Genomic DNA, 18,365 nt, shown 5'->3' with positions numbered 1-18,365 from the left:
GATCTCAGCTCTTTCTGCTCCTCCTTCCCCATCCCCCAGGCATACCTTCCCTGGACACAAAAGCCAAGAAGGACATAGGACCACAGTTGGCTACTGAAGGGTACCTGCTGATAAACCCTCTGGGCAGCACTCCTTCCCGCTGCAGGGAGAAGCAGAAGGAGGAGGAGATAAGACAGGGAATAAATAAATAACCCTGATCAGGGAAGTCCAAAGGAGGGGGCAGAGACAGAGACGGCTGCACTGCAGTGTAGCTGCCAGACCTCTTCTGGAAAAGTACTGGAGAAAAGGGCACAGGTTCCTGCAGTGCAGCTGAGGTGAGTGCAGGGAAGCAGGGGTACATCCAGGCATAAGGCTGCTTGCAGATAGGGTCTCCCAGTAGACCTGCTGAGTGAATGAGAAATCAGACTGAAGAACCAGAAGCATAGGGGTGGGGCTGGGGATATGAAGGTGGCCCCTGACTCATATGACAGAACAGCCTCAGCAATTTCTATGTTTGTGTGGTAAAGGGAAGAACGAATGGTAGTTTTCAAGCAATTTCCCAGTGATCAGTGTACTGGGTGCCCAGCCAGAGCCTGGCATGAAATGGCCTAAATGAAGATGAAGAGGGACAGAGAACAGATAGGGTAGAAATAGACTGTGGTTTGGTGTGTGAACAGGGCTAGTTCCGGGTTGGTAGTGTGGTCCAAGCTCAGTTTGTCGTTAGGGGATCACACTATAGCTCTGTTGGGGTGTGAGCTCTGAATGGGGTTCAGGCTAATTGGATGCTCTGCATCAGGAGTCAGGCTGTGGCTGAGATTGAGATGTAGCAATCTTCCTGAGGCTCTGTGCCTAGAATCAGGATTTAGTCTTCAGCCCATTTAGAAAGTGAATTCGTGTCTACACTGCAGTGTCCCCTGGCTTGTACTCAATCACTTCCAGCTTCCTAAACAGGTATGTTCTCTTTCTCTCTGGTTCTTTGCATTTGTGAGAGGGCACTTTTAAAAACAAATTGGATCAGGTCTATTGCTTAATTTCCTCCAAGACTCTCAGAAATAAATCAAAACTCCTTGACTGTAGGCCACTACATGATCTGGTTCCTTCCCTCACTCTGCCCTCATCTAAAACTCTCCTGTGATCTTGATGCTCCAGCCACAATGACCTTCTTTCTGTTTTGTGAAACTTCAAACTCATTCTTGCCTCAAAACCTTTTTCTCTGTTATCTCCTCTGTCTGTAACAATCTGCCCTTAGATCTTGGAATGGCTGGCATATTTCATCACACAGCTCTCAGTTTATGTGCCACCTCCACTGATTTCCATCTCAAATATGGGTACCTTGTCCCTGTCTTTTGCCTTCTATTGCTCTGTCTTGTCTTCAGTGCTCTTATTTTTGTCTGAAGTTTTCTCGTTTATTCATTTGTTAATTTTTTTTTTATTAGTGCATGAGCTCCCTGAGAACAGTGATCTTTTCTGTTGTACCCATAATTTTCTCTCCAGTTTGGGGTAAATAATAGGCACTCTACATGTTTTTGTTGCCTAACTGAACATTGCTGTCTCCATGCCCCTGAGCTTGCTCTATTAACTGCTACTAGCCCCCCCAACCCCGCCCCCCAAGTCTTGGCTCAGATGTCACCTCCTTAAGGAAGCCCCCTGAGCATGACAACTTGGTGAGCTATTGTCTATTTGCTTCTGAGGCCCTTGTAGTTTCCCTGGTCCTGGCATTTATCACAACATGCTGTGATGGCCACATCATTGTCTCCGTTTCTCCCCACTGTGGGAAGGATGAACTATGACTTACTCTGTATCTTAATATCTCCAGCCTCTCCATTGTAGACAGCCAATCAATAATTGTTGAAGAAATGAGTGTTTCAATCAAAGTCCCAGATCTGACTCTCCACTGCACCATACTTCCCTGTGTGCAGGCAGGAGCCAGAATAGCTGTGATGGACACTGACAACTAGGTCAAGCTTTCCAGCTCTCTGGGACTCTGATTGGCTCTGGTCCTCCTTGGGAAGGAGAGGGGCAAAGACCAGAACCCCGGGGCTCTGCATAGGAGTGATTTTAGAGGGCCAGGATGACTTGTGCTGAGTAGAGTGGGGCTGGGAGTCTCACTTTCTATTGAGTTAGAAATTGCACTCTCTTATCTTTTAATTCTCATCTTGGCCAGTCTAAAAAAAATGGACAAGCCGAAACCGGTTTGGCTCAATGGATAGAGCGTCGGCTTGGGGACTGAAAGGTCCCGGGTTCGATTCCGGTCAAGGGCATGTACCTTGGTTGTGGGCATATCCCCAATAGGGGGTGTGCAAGAGGCAGCTGATCGATGACTCTCTCTCATCGATGTTTCTAACTCTCTAGCTCTCTCCCTTCCTCTCTGTGAAAAATCAATAAAATGTATTTAAAAATAAATAAATAAATAAATAAATAAATAAATAAAAATAAAAAGAATGGACAAGACCCTTGCAAGGGTTCATCTGCTTTATCAAATACAGAGAATATGATAATTTGGAGTGGATGTGATTCTGGGGCTGCCACCCTGATGGAGTACTAGAAAAAGGGCTTTTCCACAAATTGGGTGAAGAACTCTAACCTCCTTGCTGATCACAGCATTGCCCCTGAGGCTGGCCTTCCCTCTCTGGGCCTGGGAGCAGAAGCTAGACTCTCCCAGGTATCTCTGGACTTCCCTCTAGAAACATTCTCTGACAGATGCTCCCACAGGGGCTGGCAGTGGTACCTGAGACCTCCACCCACTGTTCCAGGCTTCCCAACAGGCCAGGCACTACACATGTGCACAAAATTAAAAGAAGCTAAAATCAGGGGAAATGTATAGGCCGTGGAGTTAGACAATCTAGGTTAAATTTTTGCTTTACCAGTCAACTGTTAAACCCTGGCAACATTGTTTTTCCCCTTGGGACACCAGTTTTCTCACATATAACATAGAGAAGATACACAGAATTGCCATCATGCAACCTTGTTCTTGGGCTAGGGATACACGATGTAGTGCCTGGAATTTTGCAGGCTATCGATGATTTCTGCTATTATCATAAAAACAATCAAATCAGTGTTGGCAGTGACCTCGTTGTTCTGTTTGGTCAGAAGAGGTGGAGCTGAGATCCCGGCCTGTCTCCCTGACTGCTTTTCGGTGGGTCTCTGAGAAGGCTGGAGCTGAGAGAGTTCTGGGGAAGAGTGTGAGGAGGGGCTGATCATGAGGGCGGAGCTGGCCCTGGGGGAGTCTTGGAGGCCATGGAGGAAGGAATGAAGAGGATTTAAGGCCTCAAAGTGGACTGCCACTCTTTGTAGCTGGGGGCTCCTGGTCCCTCATCTTTAAGAAAAAGCCAAGATGTCCTTCACAGTCTCCAAGAAACATTCCTGGGACTTGCTAAAATAGTGTGACTTTTTCAGAGAATTATCTTAAGCACAGGATTATTATTCCTTAGTAGCAAGAGCAGTGTGGGTGGGCTCTCTAAGAGAAAAGGAAAGAAAAGAAAAAATTCCTTTATTTTTCCTTGATTATGCCTTATTTTCAAATTAGAGTGATTTAGTTCCAATTTCCTCCAGATCCCTCAAGTCCTACCCCTGAGTATGTGCCAGTGGATCTAATTACCAATAGCTGCTCAGGGTGGAAGTCATTGGGTCCTTCTGCCTGCCTCCTGGGAGGACTGTGGGAGACGGGGATGCTTCAGAGATGGGCAGTGTGAAGGGTGACACCTGGGCCCTCTGGCTGGCTCCCTTACCCATTCCTTTATTTCTCTCCTGCTGCAGTCTTCTGAGGTGTAGCCGCATATTTTACCTCCAGCGATAGCTGCCTGTTTCCTGCTGCCAAGGCACCTCCCTTCCAGCATGTGTGTGTGTGTTGTATGAGTGTGTGCTTCCGGTGGAGTGCAATGAAGGAGACGAATAGGAGGGAAATAAAATGTTGTTAGAAACTTCATACCTCTTTAGAGATCTTCTTTCTCATTTTTATGGAAATGTTCAGAAACAGTGTTTTGCACACTGAGATACAATTTTTGCAATGTCTTTTGACATGCCTTATATGATTTTGCAGCAGCACTATGATTTCTTATTATTGCTGAGACTTGCATTCCTAGCCCCAGGACTCTGCTCATCACATCATTTTACCCTCAGAATATGGCAATCCACAATTCCTTCCCAACACATTGCCTAAGGCAGCACATTTTAATTCTAGTCATTCATTGTACTGCACTACCACGTCTGTTCATGGGAAATTTCTGGATGACATGGGTATCTGGCTCTCTGGAAAACCAGAGCCTTCTTGCTAATGTCTCCAGGTGAGGCATCCTAGGTCCCCTCCTCTCTTGGGCATAAATGTCCTCTTTACATTTATATAGAGCCAAGACTTTGCACCTGCTTTGTTCTCTATGCAGCTTCTCATGCCCTCTGACTCCCTGGGTAAGAAAGACTTTTCTGTTTGACCTAAAAATTCTTGTTCTGAAGTGAATACCACCCCACCCAAACCTTCCAAACATTTTTTTATTCTTCTCAAGAGTCTCTAAAATTTAGACAACTAGAAATCCTTCCTACACTCTTGATCTTGTTGTTCTCATTAGATGCCTATTGAGGGATTCTTCTTTTTAGAAAACTCATTTTACTTTTTAAACAAACACTAACTAAACACTAATAAATATGGTAGGGTTTCTACTATTAAAAAATCATAATTCAGGGGAAAACTATAAATATGCAATAATTATAGTTCAGGAGGATAAATTCATAAAATGAGACCTAAATGAAGTTCTTTGGGAGCATAGAGCAGGAAATATTTCATTATACCCAAGGGAAAGAGAATTAGGAAAATAGCATAGGAGAGAGACAGTAAAACCAGGATGTGAATGGTGAGTAAGATTTTGCTCTGTGGAAAGACAGGAGAAGGTAAGAGACATTCAGAAAAACACTGATGTGAGAGAGACATATTGATTGGTTGCCTCCTGCACGCATTCGTGATTAAGGTATGTGCCCTTGATTGGAATTGAACCTGGAACCCTTCTGAGGGCTGACCTATCCACTGAGCCAAACTGACTAGGGCTCAAAGGAATTAAAAAAAAACACACAACACAAGACAATGTCTAGTGACCTGATTTCTTTTGGTTAGAAGTCTATTGGGATTGTGCCAATGAAAAAGATTACATGAGAGTCATGGCAGTCAGAAATGGAATATCTAGCATGTGTGACTATTTCAGCCACCCTAACAGAAAAGAGGAAAAACTAGAGAAAAAAAGTTAACAACACAGACAAGATTTTTGCACATTAACTATGTGCCCAGCATTGTGTTAAATGTTTCATCATCTCATTTGTTCCTCACATTGACATTTTTTATTTTATTTTATTTATTTATTTTATTTATTTATTTTTAAAATATATTTTATTGATTTTTTTTACAGAAAGGAAGGGAGAGAGATAGAGAGCTAGAAACCTCGATGAGAGAAAAACATAGAACAGTTGCCTCCTGCACATCCCCTACTGGGGATGTGCCCACAACCAAGGTACATTCCCTTGACCGGAATCGAACCCGGGACCCTTCAGTCCGCAGATTGATGCTCTACCACTGAGCCAAACCAGTTTCTGCTCATTGACATTTTTTAGTCAGGGACTGTTATCCTCATTCTAAAGAGGCTTAGAAAGGTTAATTGGTTTGCCCCAGATTGCACACTTCAGGAAGTCTTTGACTAGGATTTGAATTCAGGATTGATTTCATACCTCATATTCTTAAAAAAAAAAAAAAAAGATATATATATTATTGATTTTTTTTACAGAGAGGAAGGGAGAGTGATAGAGAGCTACACACATCGATGAGAGAAAAACATCAATCAGCTGCCTCCTGCACACTTCCCAATGGGGATGTGTCTGCAACCAAGGTATAATACATGACCTTGAACAGAACTGAACCTGGGACCCTTGAGTCCTCAGGCTGACGCTCTATCCACTGAGCCAAACCAGTCAGGGCCATACCTCATATTCTAAAGAGCTATACAACCATGCATCTGTAAGAGTTTGTTTTTGAACAGGGAGAGTTTGATGTTCTTGAGTGACAGACAGGTAGATCCTTTAGTAAGACAAAAGATAATTCAGAGCTTGCTATATAGATTTTGGAGTCAATAGTTTATATGTGACAAATGGAAAGGAATGAGACGGCTCCAGAAGGGGGATATAGAACAAGAACACCGAGGATAAAATTCTCAGAGCATTATCATTTAAGAGCATGCTTAATGATCAAGCAGAGAAGACTGAAGATCCAGAAAGGAGACCAAGAACTAGTGATCAGAGAGAGATGAGGAGCAGAGGGAAGAGGGAGAAGTTATAAGAAGGAGGGATTTGCTTCCAGTGTCATGCTACAGAGAGGTCAGGACAGAAGACTTAATGACTTTGATTCTTTGCCTAAAAATCTAGGTTAAATATGGCTCCTTATACCTTCTCCCCTCAGCAGTTTGAATTAAGTTGTTATTTTCTGTTCTAAAACTTGTGCTCCTAGTGTTCCCCTGAGTGACAGTTTAATGGTAGAACAAAGATTATTGACACATCCTGAACCCAGTGTTAGATGCAAGTCCTTCCTATGAGCTCTTCTTCACACTCAACTCTTCTCTGGTTACCCATGCAGAGAGGTCCTACCCTGTTGTCAAGAGCCAGATCTTGTAAATCTACCCTGGATATTTTCTTCCCAAGATAAAACTATCTGAAATATACCCTAACAATAAATGTCACTATTTCCATAGCTAGCTTCCAAATTATAGCTGAATGTGTGTGTGTGTTGTAAATTTATACAATTTACATAATCTCATAAAAAGTAGGAGCATGTGAATATTATGGATGGTAGAAAAGAAAGGAGGAAGTTAGTTAACTCTAATTGTTTTAATTAAGAGAGATGATCTGAGCAAACTCATGTCTGACATTTTCACCTCAGCAATCTCTACTTACATCCCTCACTTTGTAGCCAAGGGTGGGGTTGGTAATCATGGCTGGGTGAATTATCTGAACCTTGGCTTTTGAAGGAGATTAGGTTGAGTTTAGAATAGGCTCAGAGGGTGGATAGACAATGACATTAGCATTAGGGTCAGAGAATGGGGCATCAGCATGGAGGGAAGAGGTGTGGTGCTGTGATTCAGGAGGATCTGATAATTGTTTATCTTTTCTTTCCAGCCTCCCCAGGTCTGGCATTGATTGCAGCTCAGCTTCTTCACTATGGTGGGCCCTAATGGCAATGAATCCAGTGCCACATATTTCGTTCTAATAGGCCTCCCTGGCTTGGAAGAAGCTCAGTTTTGGTTGGCTTTCCCTTTATGCTCCCTTTACCTTATTGCTGTGCTAGGTAACTTGACAATCATCTACATTGTGCGGACTGAGCACAGCCTACATGAACCCATGTATATTTTTCTTTGCATGCTTTCTGGCCTTGACATCCTTATCTCTACTTCATCCATGCCCAAAATGATGGCCATCTTCTGGTTCAATTCTACTACCATCCAGTTTGATGCTTGTCTGCTACAGATGTTTGCCATCCATTCCTTATCCGGCATGGAGTCCACGGTACTGCTGGCAATGGCCTTTGACCGCTATGTGGCAATATGCCACCCACTACGCCATGCCACTGTGTTAACACTGCCTCGTGTTACCAAGATTGGAATGGCTGCTGTAATACGAGGTGCTGCACTTATGGCCCCTCTGCCTGTCTTCATCAAACAGCTGCCTTTCTGCCGCTCCAATATCCTTTCCCACTCCTACTGCCTACATCAAGATGTCATGAAGCTGGCCTGTGCTGACATCCATGTCAATGTCATCTATGGCCTCATCGTTATCATCTCTGCCATTGGCCTGGACTCAGTTCTCATCTCCTTATCATATCTGCTTATCCTCAAGACTGTGTTGGGCTTGACACGTGAAGCCCAGACAAAGGCATTTGGCACTTGTGTCTCTCATGTGTGTGCTGTTTTCGTATTCTACGTACCGTTCATTGGATTATCTATGGTGCACCGCTTTGGCAAGCGGCAGGACTCCCTCCTGCCCATCATCATGGCCAACACCTACCTCCTTGTCCCTCCTGTGCTCAACCCCATTGTCTATGGAGTGAAGACAAAGGAAATCCGGCAGCGCATCCTTCGTCTTTTCCATGTGACAACCCTCCCTTCAGATCCTTAGGTGTCAATGATGAAACTTATTTTTCACTCAAAGTTCTTTAATTCAGATTTTAATATCAATATTTTGAGAGACAGTATTAGGAGAAACACATTTTCCTTAATGAAAACACAATGGGTCCTTCAAAGATGAAACTGGTGGGAACATCTCCTGTGGATAGCGGCAGCAGAACAGTATACTCCCAATTCCCATTTTTAAATATTATTTCTCCCTCTAGTTATTTTCTATATATAATTATTAAATTCCTGAGGTGGTTGTAGTTGTAGGATTATTATTTCCCATTTAACCATCCAAGTCCAGTTCTCTGAACTGCTTGTACTAGTCCACAGCATTCTGAGATAAGGTTGCTACATCTGAAGCATATTTACCAAAGGCTTAAGCATGAGATAAACTTAAGAATACAATACAATCAGATACTTTGGCTTAAAACTATGATTTTTTTTTCTCCCCAGAAACCATATTGGATCTCATAAAAGAAGCTATACCTGGATTTTCTTCTTCAAAATGATCTCCAGAAGAAATAGATAATCTGTTTTCTTTTGGGGCACCAGCCTTTAGGAGGGAGGTTGGAAGTAAAACCTTACAAAAATGACTGTTATCTGCATTAATGAAAGATGACACACTGTTCTGAGAGTTTTTACAGCCCATGGATACTTCTTTTCAATCTGAATAGAAATATAATTAGTACCTCCACTGAACTAATGGGGAAGTTGATGTTCAATGGGACACGAGGTCACAGAAAAATGTTGTCTTTTGATGCTTAATCCTATATTGTGAGCAGGAATTGTTAGGCCATTGGGATAGTAAATTAGACATTTCCATAGTCTTACATTTTCTAGGGGAGGTATTTAATTTCCTTTCTCACTCATCCAGTATTGTATGTAGACATTTTCCATTAATATTGTTGGTGGCTTTAATCCCAATAGCTTCTGGTCCATTTACCAATGAACCTGTGAAGTAGAAGCAGGTGTGTGTTTGGGTAATTCCTAACCAGTGGCTAATTTGGGAAATAGCATGATTGGCAGTGGAAGCACTCAGTGGGTATCTGGAGAGGCACTTTATAAAGAGATGTATCAGAAGACACCTTGAAGCTCATGGGAGAAATGGCAGGTCTACCACAGACCAGGCAATTATGAGCATGACACATCATGAGACTGAGGAAGCGCACGGGGCTAGCCATGAAGCAAGGCTAAGGCAAGCATAGGTCCACAGAAACAGAGTAGAGCATATAGGTGGACAACTGCATCCCCAGGGCTCTGAGCTGCCTTACAGGGGAAGCCCACAACATCAATGTTTGGAAAACAAATATACAGGAGAGACCAATAAAGCCTGCTTTCTTGCCAGTTATAATAACAGCATAAATGTGGTCCCAGTGATCCCAGGACCCCCACAAGCTAGGTAGCATAGCACTTTCCAAAGGAAGCTGAATGGGAAAGGTGGTTATGGGCTCCACAGAGTGCAATAGGAATAAACAGGGCAGAAGCAAGACCACTACCCACAGGGGGAGTGCTAGTCAGACCCAAAGAGAGGTAGCTAAATGTGAGAAGCAGGTAGTATAGTGGAGAACATGGCACAGGGCCAGACAGACTTTTCTGGCCATAGCACAAGATTACTTAGTAGAGAGGATATGGAGTGAGCATATCTGATTTCTTGGACTGGAATCCAGGAGGCGAGAGTTGTGAATAGTATGGAATTTAATATACCCAGATGAATGGTGGCCAGCATCACTAAGAGCAAAAACTTGAGTCATTGCAGGCTTCATTTGGAGGGAATGAAGGATTAGCCCATTGCCTAGTCGAGTCCAGACACTGGGACTGAGAGAAAGAGACAGAATGAAAGACAGAGATCGGCATATCATTTTTTTTTTCTTATTAGGAAATCAACACATGATTACTATAAATATAAATTTTAGACATTGTGAAAATATTTAAAAAGTAACAATATATCGATAATAAAAATGCCAATAAATTTGTCACCTTAAAAGAAAATAATTATTAGCATTTTGGTGTTTATTTTTTCCGATTTATATTAAGTGCTTGTATTCATGCTTCTGTAGAGGCATATGTTAAATGTGTATGTCTGTTTTATATTTGAAGTGCTACTGGAGACATAGATAGATGAATAATAAAAAGATAAATATAGATCCGAAACTGGCTCAGTGGTAGAGCGTCAGTCTGCCGACTGAAAGGTCCCAGGTTCGATTCTGGTCAAGGGCATGTACATTGGTTGCGGGCACATCCCCAGTAGGGGGTGTGCAGGAGGCAGCTGGTCGATGTTTCTCTCTCATCAACGTTTCTAGCTCTTTATCCCTCTCTCCTCCTCTCTGTAAAAAATCAATAAAATATATTTAAAAAAAAGATAAATATAGAGATGTCAATTTCATTATTTCAGATTTTAGAAGGGATTCCAAGTCTATGGTACTTAATATATTCTGGATAACATTTCATAGATTTTATCCTATATGACTTAAACATTTTGTGAGTGTAAACACACACACACACACACACACACACACACACGCACCCTACCATCTCAGCCACTTGGACCTTTTTGAATCCTGAAGAAGTCTGAATGTTAAATCTGTCTATAAGTCACTTAAAAAAAAAAGGTTTTATCTGTTTATAAAACAGTTTATGAACTGTTTTACAAACATGTCTTGTAGTCTCTATTCACCAAACATAATTCCTCTCCATTCTAAACACACAGCTAAGCATTTCTCAGCCTCTTTTGAGATGGGTATGATTAAATGCTCACCATTACTTTCAATGTGAGTGGAAGTGACTCACATTGTCACTTCTCTGCCAGGCTCAAAAATATTTGCATGTCCAGTCTTCCACATTTATATCAAACGTGACTTGGGAAGCCATTAGTTGCACATGGTAAACCATAAGCAGCCTGGGTTCCTAAAAATTATATAGAGATAGATCCTTCATACCTGCCACCCTCCATCAACTCATATTTATACTAGGCAGTTGAATAAATAAAAAATAAAGTACTAATGTGTTAAGACTTTGTACATGTTTTTGTTGTCCTTTAGTAGGGTAGTCTTGTAACAATACTAAATAAATAGTTATTGAATAAAGTGAAAGAAATAAAACCTGGAAAGTAAGGAGCTGAGGTAAGACTGCTTTTTATCCTTTTAGAGAAAATACTGAATGTATAATATTTATCAAAGAGGCAGGTATTTATTTACATTAATATAATTATCAAAAGTCTTAATCAAGCTGGGTCTAATATAGATTATTTATTTATTTTAAAAATATTTTTTATTGATTTTTTTACAGAGAGGAGGGAAGAGGGATAGAGAGCTAGAATCATCGATCAGCTGCCTCTTGCACACTGGGGATGTGCCCGCAACCAAGGTACATGCCCTTGACTGGAATCGAACCTGGGACCTTTCAGTCCGCAGGCTGATGCTCTATCCATTGATCCAAATCACTTAGGGCTCATATAGATTTTTTTTTTTTTTAATTTACTCTGGGTCAATACCTTCTCATCTTCTCAGGAAACTTATGTTATTGTTCCTTCTCCTTATTAGATATTCAACCTCACTATTTCAGTCATTGTTAGCATTTATTATGTTCCAGTCTCTTCCATATTGAAAATGACAATGTGAAGTATAATCCTGCCAAGATACTATATTCTTCTTTTAACTCTTCCCTTTCATAAAATCTCTTAGAGAAGTTAACTGTAACTAATTTTTACTTATGCATCCCTCATCTAGCTCTTCAGTGCTCCAATATAACCATAGCCCTAGGTGGAATTGCCAAAAGAACTTTTACTATCATCATCAAGGATTTTAGTTCTTATCCTATTTGACTTCTCAACAACATTCAACACACTTGACCATTTCCTCTTTCTTGATACAGTTTCCCCTTTAGCTTCCATTGCTTCATACTCTTGGCTTTCCTCTTATCTCTCTTGATACTTCTCTGTTTCCTTTGCACCTACAGTAGTCTTCTTCCCTTGATGAGACAACATGTTATAAGAGAGCCTACAATCAGACTTTCAATTGTTATGCAATCACATTTGTGTTGATGGTGTCTATAGTAGGTGCTGTGGCAAACCCTGACTACTCTCCATGACTTAAATTTATCTCTCTACTAGACCATTCAGCTAGTCTAGTGCCCCTTTCCCTATTCAAATTTATTTGCACATTTAAAAGAATTATCGCACTGCTATTATTTCATGAACACCACTAGACACTGAGTATATGTTGGCACCTTTGGAGTTATGGCATAGTAGGGGGGCAGAATATTTCATATGTGCAGGAGACAAATAAATTCCAGTGGGTAATATGGAAAAGAAAATTAATTGGACAAGATTTTCTGAGAAATTAGACTTATACTTGACAAATGAGGAAGGTAGCTAGAAATGTGATGTAGAGTGGGGTGATAAGAATGTTGCACGCATAGTAAATGGTAGACCTGAGACCAGATAAAACTGATTGTGTTTTAGGTTGTAATTTGCAATTCACACTCCTAAGTTATTTTATAGTAAAAATATTTAATAAATAATTTGTATGTATTAGATACAAACCAAATTACTTAGTATAGTATGTGCATTCCTTTATAATCTACCTTTTTGACTTCATCCCATCTTTAAACTCTATGCTGCAGGCAAATTGGTTAAGATATACAAAGTGGTAGAGATGTAAAAAAGTGCAGAAATGCTCATCTTTCCACAAACACATGTACTGTTTCAAAATATTGAGCCTGTTTTTTTATATTGCTCATTTCCCTCTTAGGTTTTTCTCTTTTAAATTCCATTCCTATGTTGCCTAGGAAAAAACACACACCATCCTACATTTTTTTTTCAAGATGAAATGAAAACATCCTCTTCTTTGTAGAGGTTTGTCCAATCTTTCTAGGCAAGATGTAGCAACTACTAATTTGCAGTCTCTATTAATTTCTTGCAAAAATTTTTATTATGATACTTATAAGTCTGTATTCTAGTTGTGTAAGTATATGTCTTTAACCTGGTAGAAAATTGTGAGTTTCTGGAGAAGACCATGTTTTATATATTTTCAGTCTTTAATTCTTAGCACAGCTTCCAGTACAAAGCAAATGGTGAACATAAGTTTGTAACAGGAAGAAGCCTGATGGCCCTAACCAATTTGGCTCCAAAGATAGCAAGGTTGTGCCGAAACCGGTTTGGCTCAATGGATAGAACGTTGGCTTGGGGACTGAAGGGTCCCGGGTTCGATTCTGGTCAAGGGCGTGTACCTTGGTTATGGGCACATCCCCAGCAGGGGGTGTGCAAGAGGCAGCTGATTGATGATTCTCTCTCGTGGATGTTTCTAACTCTCTATCTCCCTTCCTCTCTGTACAAAATCAATAAAATATATTAAAAAAAAAAAAAAAAGATAGCAAGGTTGTGTGAGACATAGGTGTTGAGGGCCCGGATGTGCTTTCTCAGGGAGGCCAGCCCCAGGACTGTGCACAGGATGAGAGTGTAGGACAGGATGATGAACAGGGAGTCTATGCTCCCAGTGGACACAACCACATAAAGCCCATAGCAAATGTTTATGGTGATATCAGCACAGGCTCTTCTCATTACATCTGGATGGAAACAGAATGAGTGGGACAAGATGTCAGAAGTTAGGTCAGAAGTTCAAACGTTTAAGCAGGAATGGCACTGGGAGGAGAGATAACATAACACGGGCCCCAACGGCCAGTCCAATTCTGAAGATGACATTATTTGTGAACACAGGTGTTCTTTCTATCCCTTATTTAGGGCCGTAGACCTACTTATCCAATAAGTAGACCTCCTTATTTTTCTTCCAGCTCATTCCATCCGCTCATTCCCCATTCCATTGGCTCCTATACCTGGCAGCAGCTAACATAGAAGGAATGTCAGACTCACTAACCCGGTCCCCCATTCTTCTAAATAATATAGATGGGATTGTGCCTAGGCCTCACATTACTCATCCTGCTTGTTGTGACAGCCCTCTCTGCCTGCCCACATTCTGAAGGAGCCCAAGACAACTCTGCAACTGAGATGTTACCTTTATGCCACTGTCTGGATGCCTTAGTGAGTTGCTGCTCCCCAGATCACAAAGGAGGCTTGGTGTTTATGTTTTTCTGAGCAATGGGAATGTGTGGGCTACCAATATTGTCAAGGAGAGTTATAAGGAAATACAGAGAGATAATTTTTAAAAATCTACATTTTTTTTTCATTATTGGTGACACTGATAATTTTAGCTTCCATTCTTTTTTTCTCTCCCTAGATTCTTACAACTTCCAAAATGTTTTCCTTGCATTCTTTCTCTCTTCCACTTTCACCTTTTCAATACAATTAAACTGGTGCAACATTTTACAATTTAATAACATTTCCATGCCTGATTTTTATACATATTTTTAATCTTTACACAAGAATATTTTTCCATTGATGTTTAGAGAGTGTGGATGAGAGAGGGAAAGATAGAGAGAAACACAATGATTGGTTGCTCCTGCATGTGTCCTGACCAGGGCCGGGGCAGGGCAGGTGCCTGCAACTGAGTTAGGTGCCCTTGATTGGAACTGAACATGGGTCCCTTAGGTTCATAGGCTGATGGTTTATCCATTGAGCAAAACCCACTAGGGCTCCATGCCTGACTTTTAAACAAAGGACAAAGGACAAAAGCTTTAATCAGATCTGAAAGACCCAGCAAATCTCACCATCATCCTTAGATCATCTTCTGTCTTTTCCCCAAGACTCACACAACTTTTGAGCCACATATGCCTACTCACCTTTATGCAAGCAAACCAAATATTTCCACACCTCAGTTTTCCCCCCTTTACTAGGTGTGTCTTCCCCTTGCCCACCTTTTCTGCCTGACTACCTCCTCCTCACCTTTCAGCCTCTTTCTTCCTGTTTCCTTTTTGATTTCCTCTCAACAAGGCATTAAACCCTCTTTGAGGTTCCTCCAGTACTGGGTGTGTATCTATCGTAGCCTCATTACATTTGGTTTTGGTTGTGTATTTACAAGCCCCTGTCCTCAAAAGAAGGGGAGATATCGTGCACAGTTCACTTTAATATATCTAATAATGAGCACAGGTTCTTACACAGGTAAACACTGAACAAAATAGCTGAAATTAATGAGTGCAGAAAGGAATCAAGACTGTTTTTCACCTGTCAATCTAAGGGTTTCATTTGCTTACTGTACTCTTGATTGTGTGTCTGAGTCAAGGTTCTAAACAAAGGCTTTCTGGACATCAGATTTGACTGTTTGGCCATGTTTTCCTCAGACTCTTGGTTTATAGTTGGTTGCATCAGCTTTGCCACTTCTCCCTCAGCACCCTGAGCATGGCCTCCCTGATGGGCTTGGATTTCACACTGTAGATGATGGGGTTAAGTACAGGGGGCACTACCAGGTACACATAGGCAATAAGAGCATGTACAATGTGAGGCAGGTGCCTTCCAAAACGGTGGATCATGGATACACCTATCACTGGTATGTAGAAAACCAGAACAGCTAAGATATGAGAAACACAAGTATTGAGGGCCCGAATGCGCTCCTTGGGAGAAGCCAGACCAATCACTGTATAAAGAATAAGGGTATAAGATAGTACAATAAGCAAGGAGTCTACACCTACTGTGGACAGAACTACATACAACCCATATAGGATGTTGACAGTAATATCAGCACAGGCATTTTTCATGACATCTGCATGGAAACAGAATGAATGAGACAGGAGCAGCTTGCTAGGGCAAAAGTTCAGTCTCTTCAGTAAGAAGGGTACTGGGAAGAGGGACACAGTGGCTCTTGCCACAATGGCCAGTCCAATTCTGATGATGACATTGTTTGTGAGGACAGCTGCATAGCGCAAGGGGTTGGAAATGGCCACAAAGCGGTCAAATGACATGGACAGGAGCACCGAGGACTCCACCACAGAGAAGGAGTGAAGGAAGAACATCTGCACCAGGCAGGCATTGAAGGCGATGAGACGATAGTCAAACCAGAGCACAGCCAGGGTGGTGGGCATTGTGGACAAGGTGAGACCCACATCAGTGAGGGCCAGCATGGACAGGAAGTAGTACATGGGCTGGTGCAGGCTGGGAGTCCTCCTCACAGCCAGGAGGATGAGGCAGTTTCCAGTGAGGGCCACAGTGTACATGCAGGAGAAGGGAATGGAGATCCAGCCATGAATGGCCTCCAGCCCTGGGATGCCAATCATCAGGAAGGAAGCTGGCTGGAAGAAGGAGATGTTGACATAAGACTGGGAATGGAGCATCTTTGGAGGACAGATTAGGTCTCTAGAAAGTTGTGATCTGAAATCGGGCAGAAAAATAAGTAGACATGACAAAATTACTGGAAAAAAACACCAACTCTAATATTAGGTGACTGGGTACATACACAATACCAAATATAAAGTGGATAGATTTAAAAATATATTCCAATCATATGATTCTTGTCTCATATGTGGGATATAAAACACGAAGCAAGAAATGGACAAACAAACAAACAAGCAAATTCATAGAGTCAGATAATAGAATGATGGTTACCAGAGGGGCAGGAGGAGTGGGGAGATTGAAGAGGGTAAAATGGGTCAAATATAGGATGATGGAAGGACTTCAGATGGTGAGCACAGAATGAAATATACTGACACTGTATTATAAAGTTGTACATCTGGAATTTATCTAATGTTATTAATCAGTGTTACCTAATGTATTTTATATAACAAAATACTGCATCTAAAAGCAAGCTAGTTAATAACTATACTTTAATTTATTGACTATAAAAGTATCATTTCATAGTGTGAAAGACTGATCTCTTCACATATCCTATATAATAAAGAGGTAATATGCAAATTAACCCTCACACCCTCACAAAATGGCTGTCTACAACCAGGCTGGCATAGGGATTAGTGAGGGACAACCTAATGACTGAACAGCAGGCTGTGTAGGTGACCAGACCAGTGGGGAGGAGTGGGGGTGCTGTGAGGGGTGACAGGGTGGGGCAGTAAGAGGCAAACAGGCTAGTAAGGGAGCAGTTAGTAGCTACAAGACTGGTGGGAGGCAGTTGGGGGTGATTAGGTTGGCAGGGGGGGGGGCAGTGAGGGGTGACTAGGCCAGCAGGGATCAGTAGGGGGTGACCAGGCCAGTAGAGGGGGGCAGTTGGGGATGACCAGGCTGGCAGTGGGGGGAAGTTAGGGGTAACTAGGCAGGCAGACAGGTGAATGATTAGGAACCAGCTGTCTAGGATTGTGAGAGGGATCCCAGTTTGGCGAGGGTCCAGGCTGGTCTGAGGGGACCCAAATGCTCAAATTTTGTGTACCTAGTTTCTAGTAGGTTAATAAAAAAACATAAGAGAAACCACCACCAAATATCTTTTAGCAGAGATTTCTTTAACAACCACCAAAAATAGATCTGTGAGCAAAGAGAGTTTTAGTCTGAACACCAGGGTGTACAGTTATGCCATATTTAGCCAATATCATGGGCTTGCTCTGAAGGGAAAAATGACCTTTTTCTTTCTCATTTAAGTTTGTGGGGGTTGCTTCTACAGCAGAGGATTATGCATATTCTGGTAGAAGACTTTAAAAGGAAATAAGTTGCCCATAGTATCAGTTTTGCATCCTCCATTCCTTCTCTTTCAGTTACTGTTTTGAGCAAATATGAAGCTCTGGTGGAAGTCACCCCATTAAAAAATGAGCAACAGAGAAGGCCAACAGAATTTGAGCAGATGTATTTTGTAAAAAATCAAAGGGATAAAAGAAGATACAGATATTTGAAAATACTCTTGGAGATAATTATTCAAAAAGAGAAAAAAAGTTTTTGCACAAAACTTTCTTAAATAAAGAAATGATTAACCAAATTAAAAGTTTTTGATATTAGAGTATAAAAATAATCTGGATTCTAATGAACAAAGTAGAAACAGAGGCCTGGATACAAGGAACAGACTGATAGCTGTCAGATGGGAGGGGGAAGGGGGAACTGCATGAAAGAAGGTGAAGGTATTAGCCAAAGAACATATATGCATAACTCATAGTCACAGACAACAGCGAGGTGCTGGCCAGAGGGAAAGGGGATATGGGGACTGGGTAGAGGTGGGCAAAGGGAGTGGAAATAGGAACATCTGTAATAGTGTCAACAGCAACAACAACAAAACTAACTGATGAGAATGCCAGATGAGAAGAGGACTTGACACATCGTCTCATCCACTCCTGCTCTTGAGAGACTTTAGGGGACATCTCTCCCCAGAAATGTGGTCTGGGAATCCGGTTCATCTCTGACCTGTAACTTTCTGAACCTCAGCCAGGCAGCCTCCT

General features: G+C 41.7%; 2 protein-coding genes across 2 annotated transcripts; one reads left to right on the top strand and one right to left on the bottom strand.

Annotated features, from left to right (window-relative positions):
* Nucleotides 1–152: 152 nt before the first annotated feature.
* On the top strand, nt 153–8,214 carry LOC118713420 (olfactory receptor 51E1). The gene is made up of 2 exons (XM_036427920.2): nt 153–314; nt 7,123–8,214. Exon 2 carries the CDS (start codon nt 7,165–7,167, stop codon nt 8,116–8,118), a length of 954 nt encoding a protein of 317 aa, XP_036283813.1. The 5' UTR covers nt 153–314; nt 7,123–7,164; the 3' UTR covers nt 8,119–8,214.
* Nucleotides 8,215–15,290: 7,076 nt separating this feature from the next.
* On the bottom strand, nt 15,291–16,339 carry LOC118713419 (olfactory receptor 51I2-like). Its single transcript, XM_036427919.2, has one exon. The coding sequence runs from the start codon at nt 16,329–16,331 to the stop codon at nt 15,369–15,371; it is 963 nt and encodes a 320-aa protein (XP_036283812.1). The 5' UTR covers nt 16,332–16,339; the 3' UTR covers nt 15,291–15,368.
* Nucleotides 16,340–18,365: the final 2,026 nt, after the last annotated feature.

Source organism: Pipistrellus kuhlii, unplaced genomic scaffold (genome assembly GCF_014108245.1).
Source record: "Pipistrellus kuhlii isolate mPipKuh1 unplaced genomic scaffold, mPipKuh1.p scaffold_m20_p_9, whole genome shotgun sequence".
NCBI classification, from domain to species: Eukaryota; Metazoa; Chordata; class Mammalia; order Chiroptera; family Vespertilionidae; genus Pipistrellus; species Pipistrellus kuhlii.
The sequence above is the reverse complement of the archived record's forward strand: the minus strand, read 5'-3'. Positions and strand labels throughout refer to the sequence as shown.

Bases quoted from the DNA above. Each gene is read 5' to 3' on its own strand.
- LOC118713420 (XM_036427920.2), top strand. From the start codon at position 7,165: ATGGTGGGCCCTAATGGCAATGAATCCAGTGCCACATATTTCGTTCTA.
- LOC118713419 (XM_036427919.2), bottom strand. From the start codon at position 16,331: ATGCTCCATTCCCAGTCTTATGTCAACATCTCCTTCTTCCAGCCAGCT.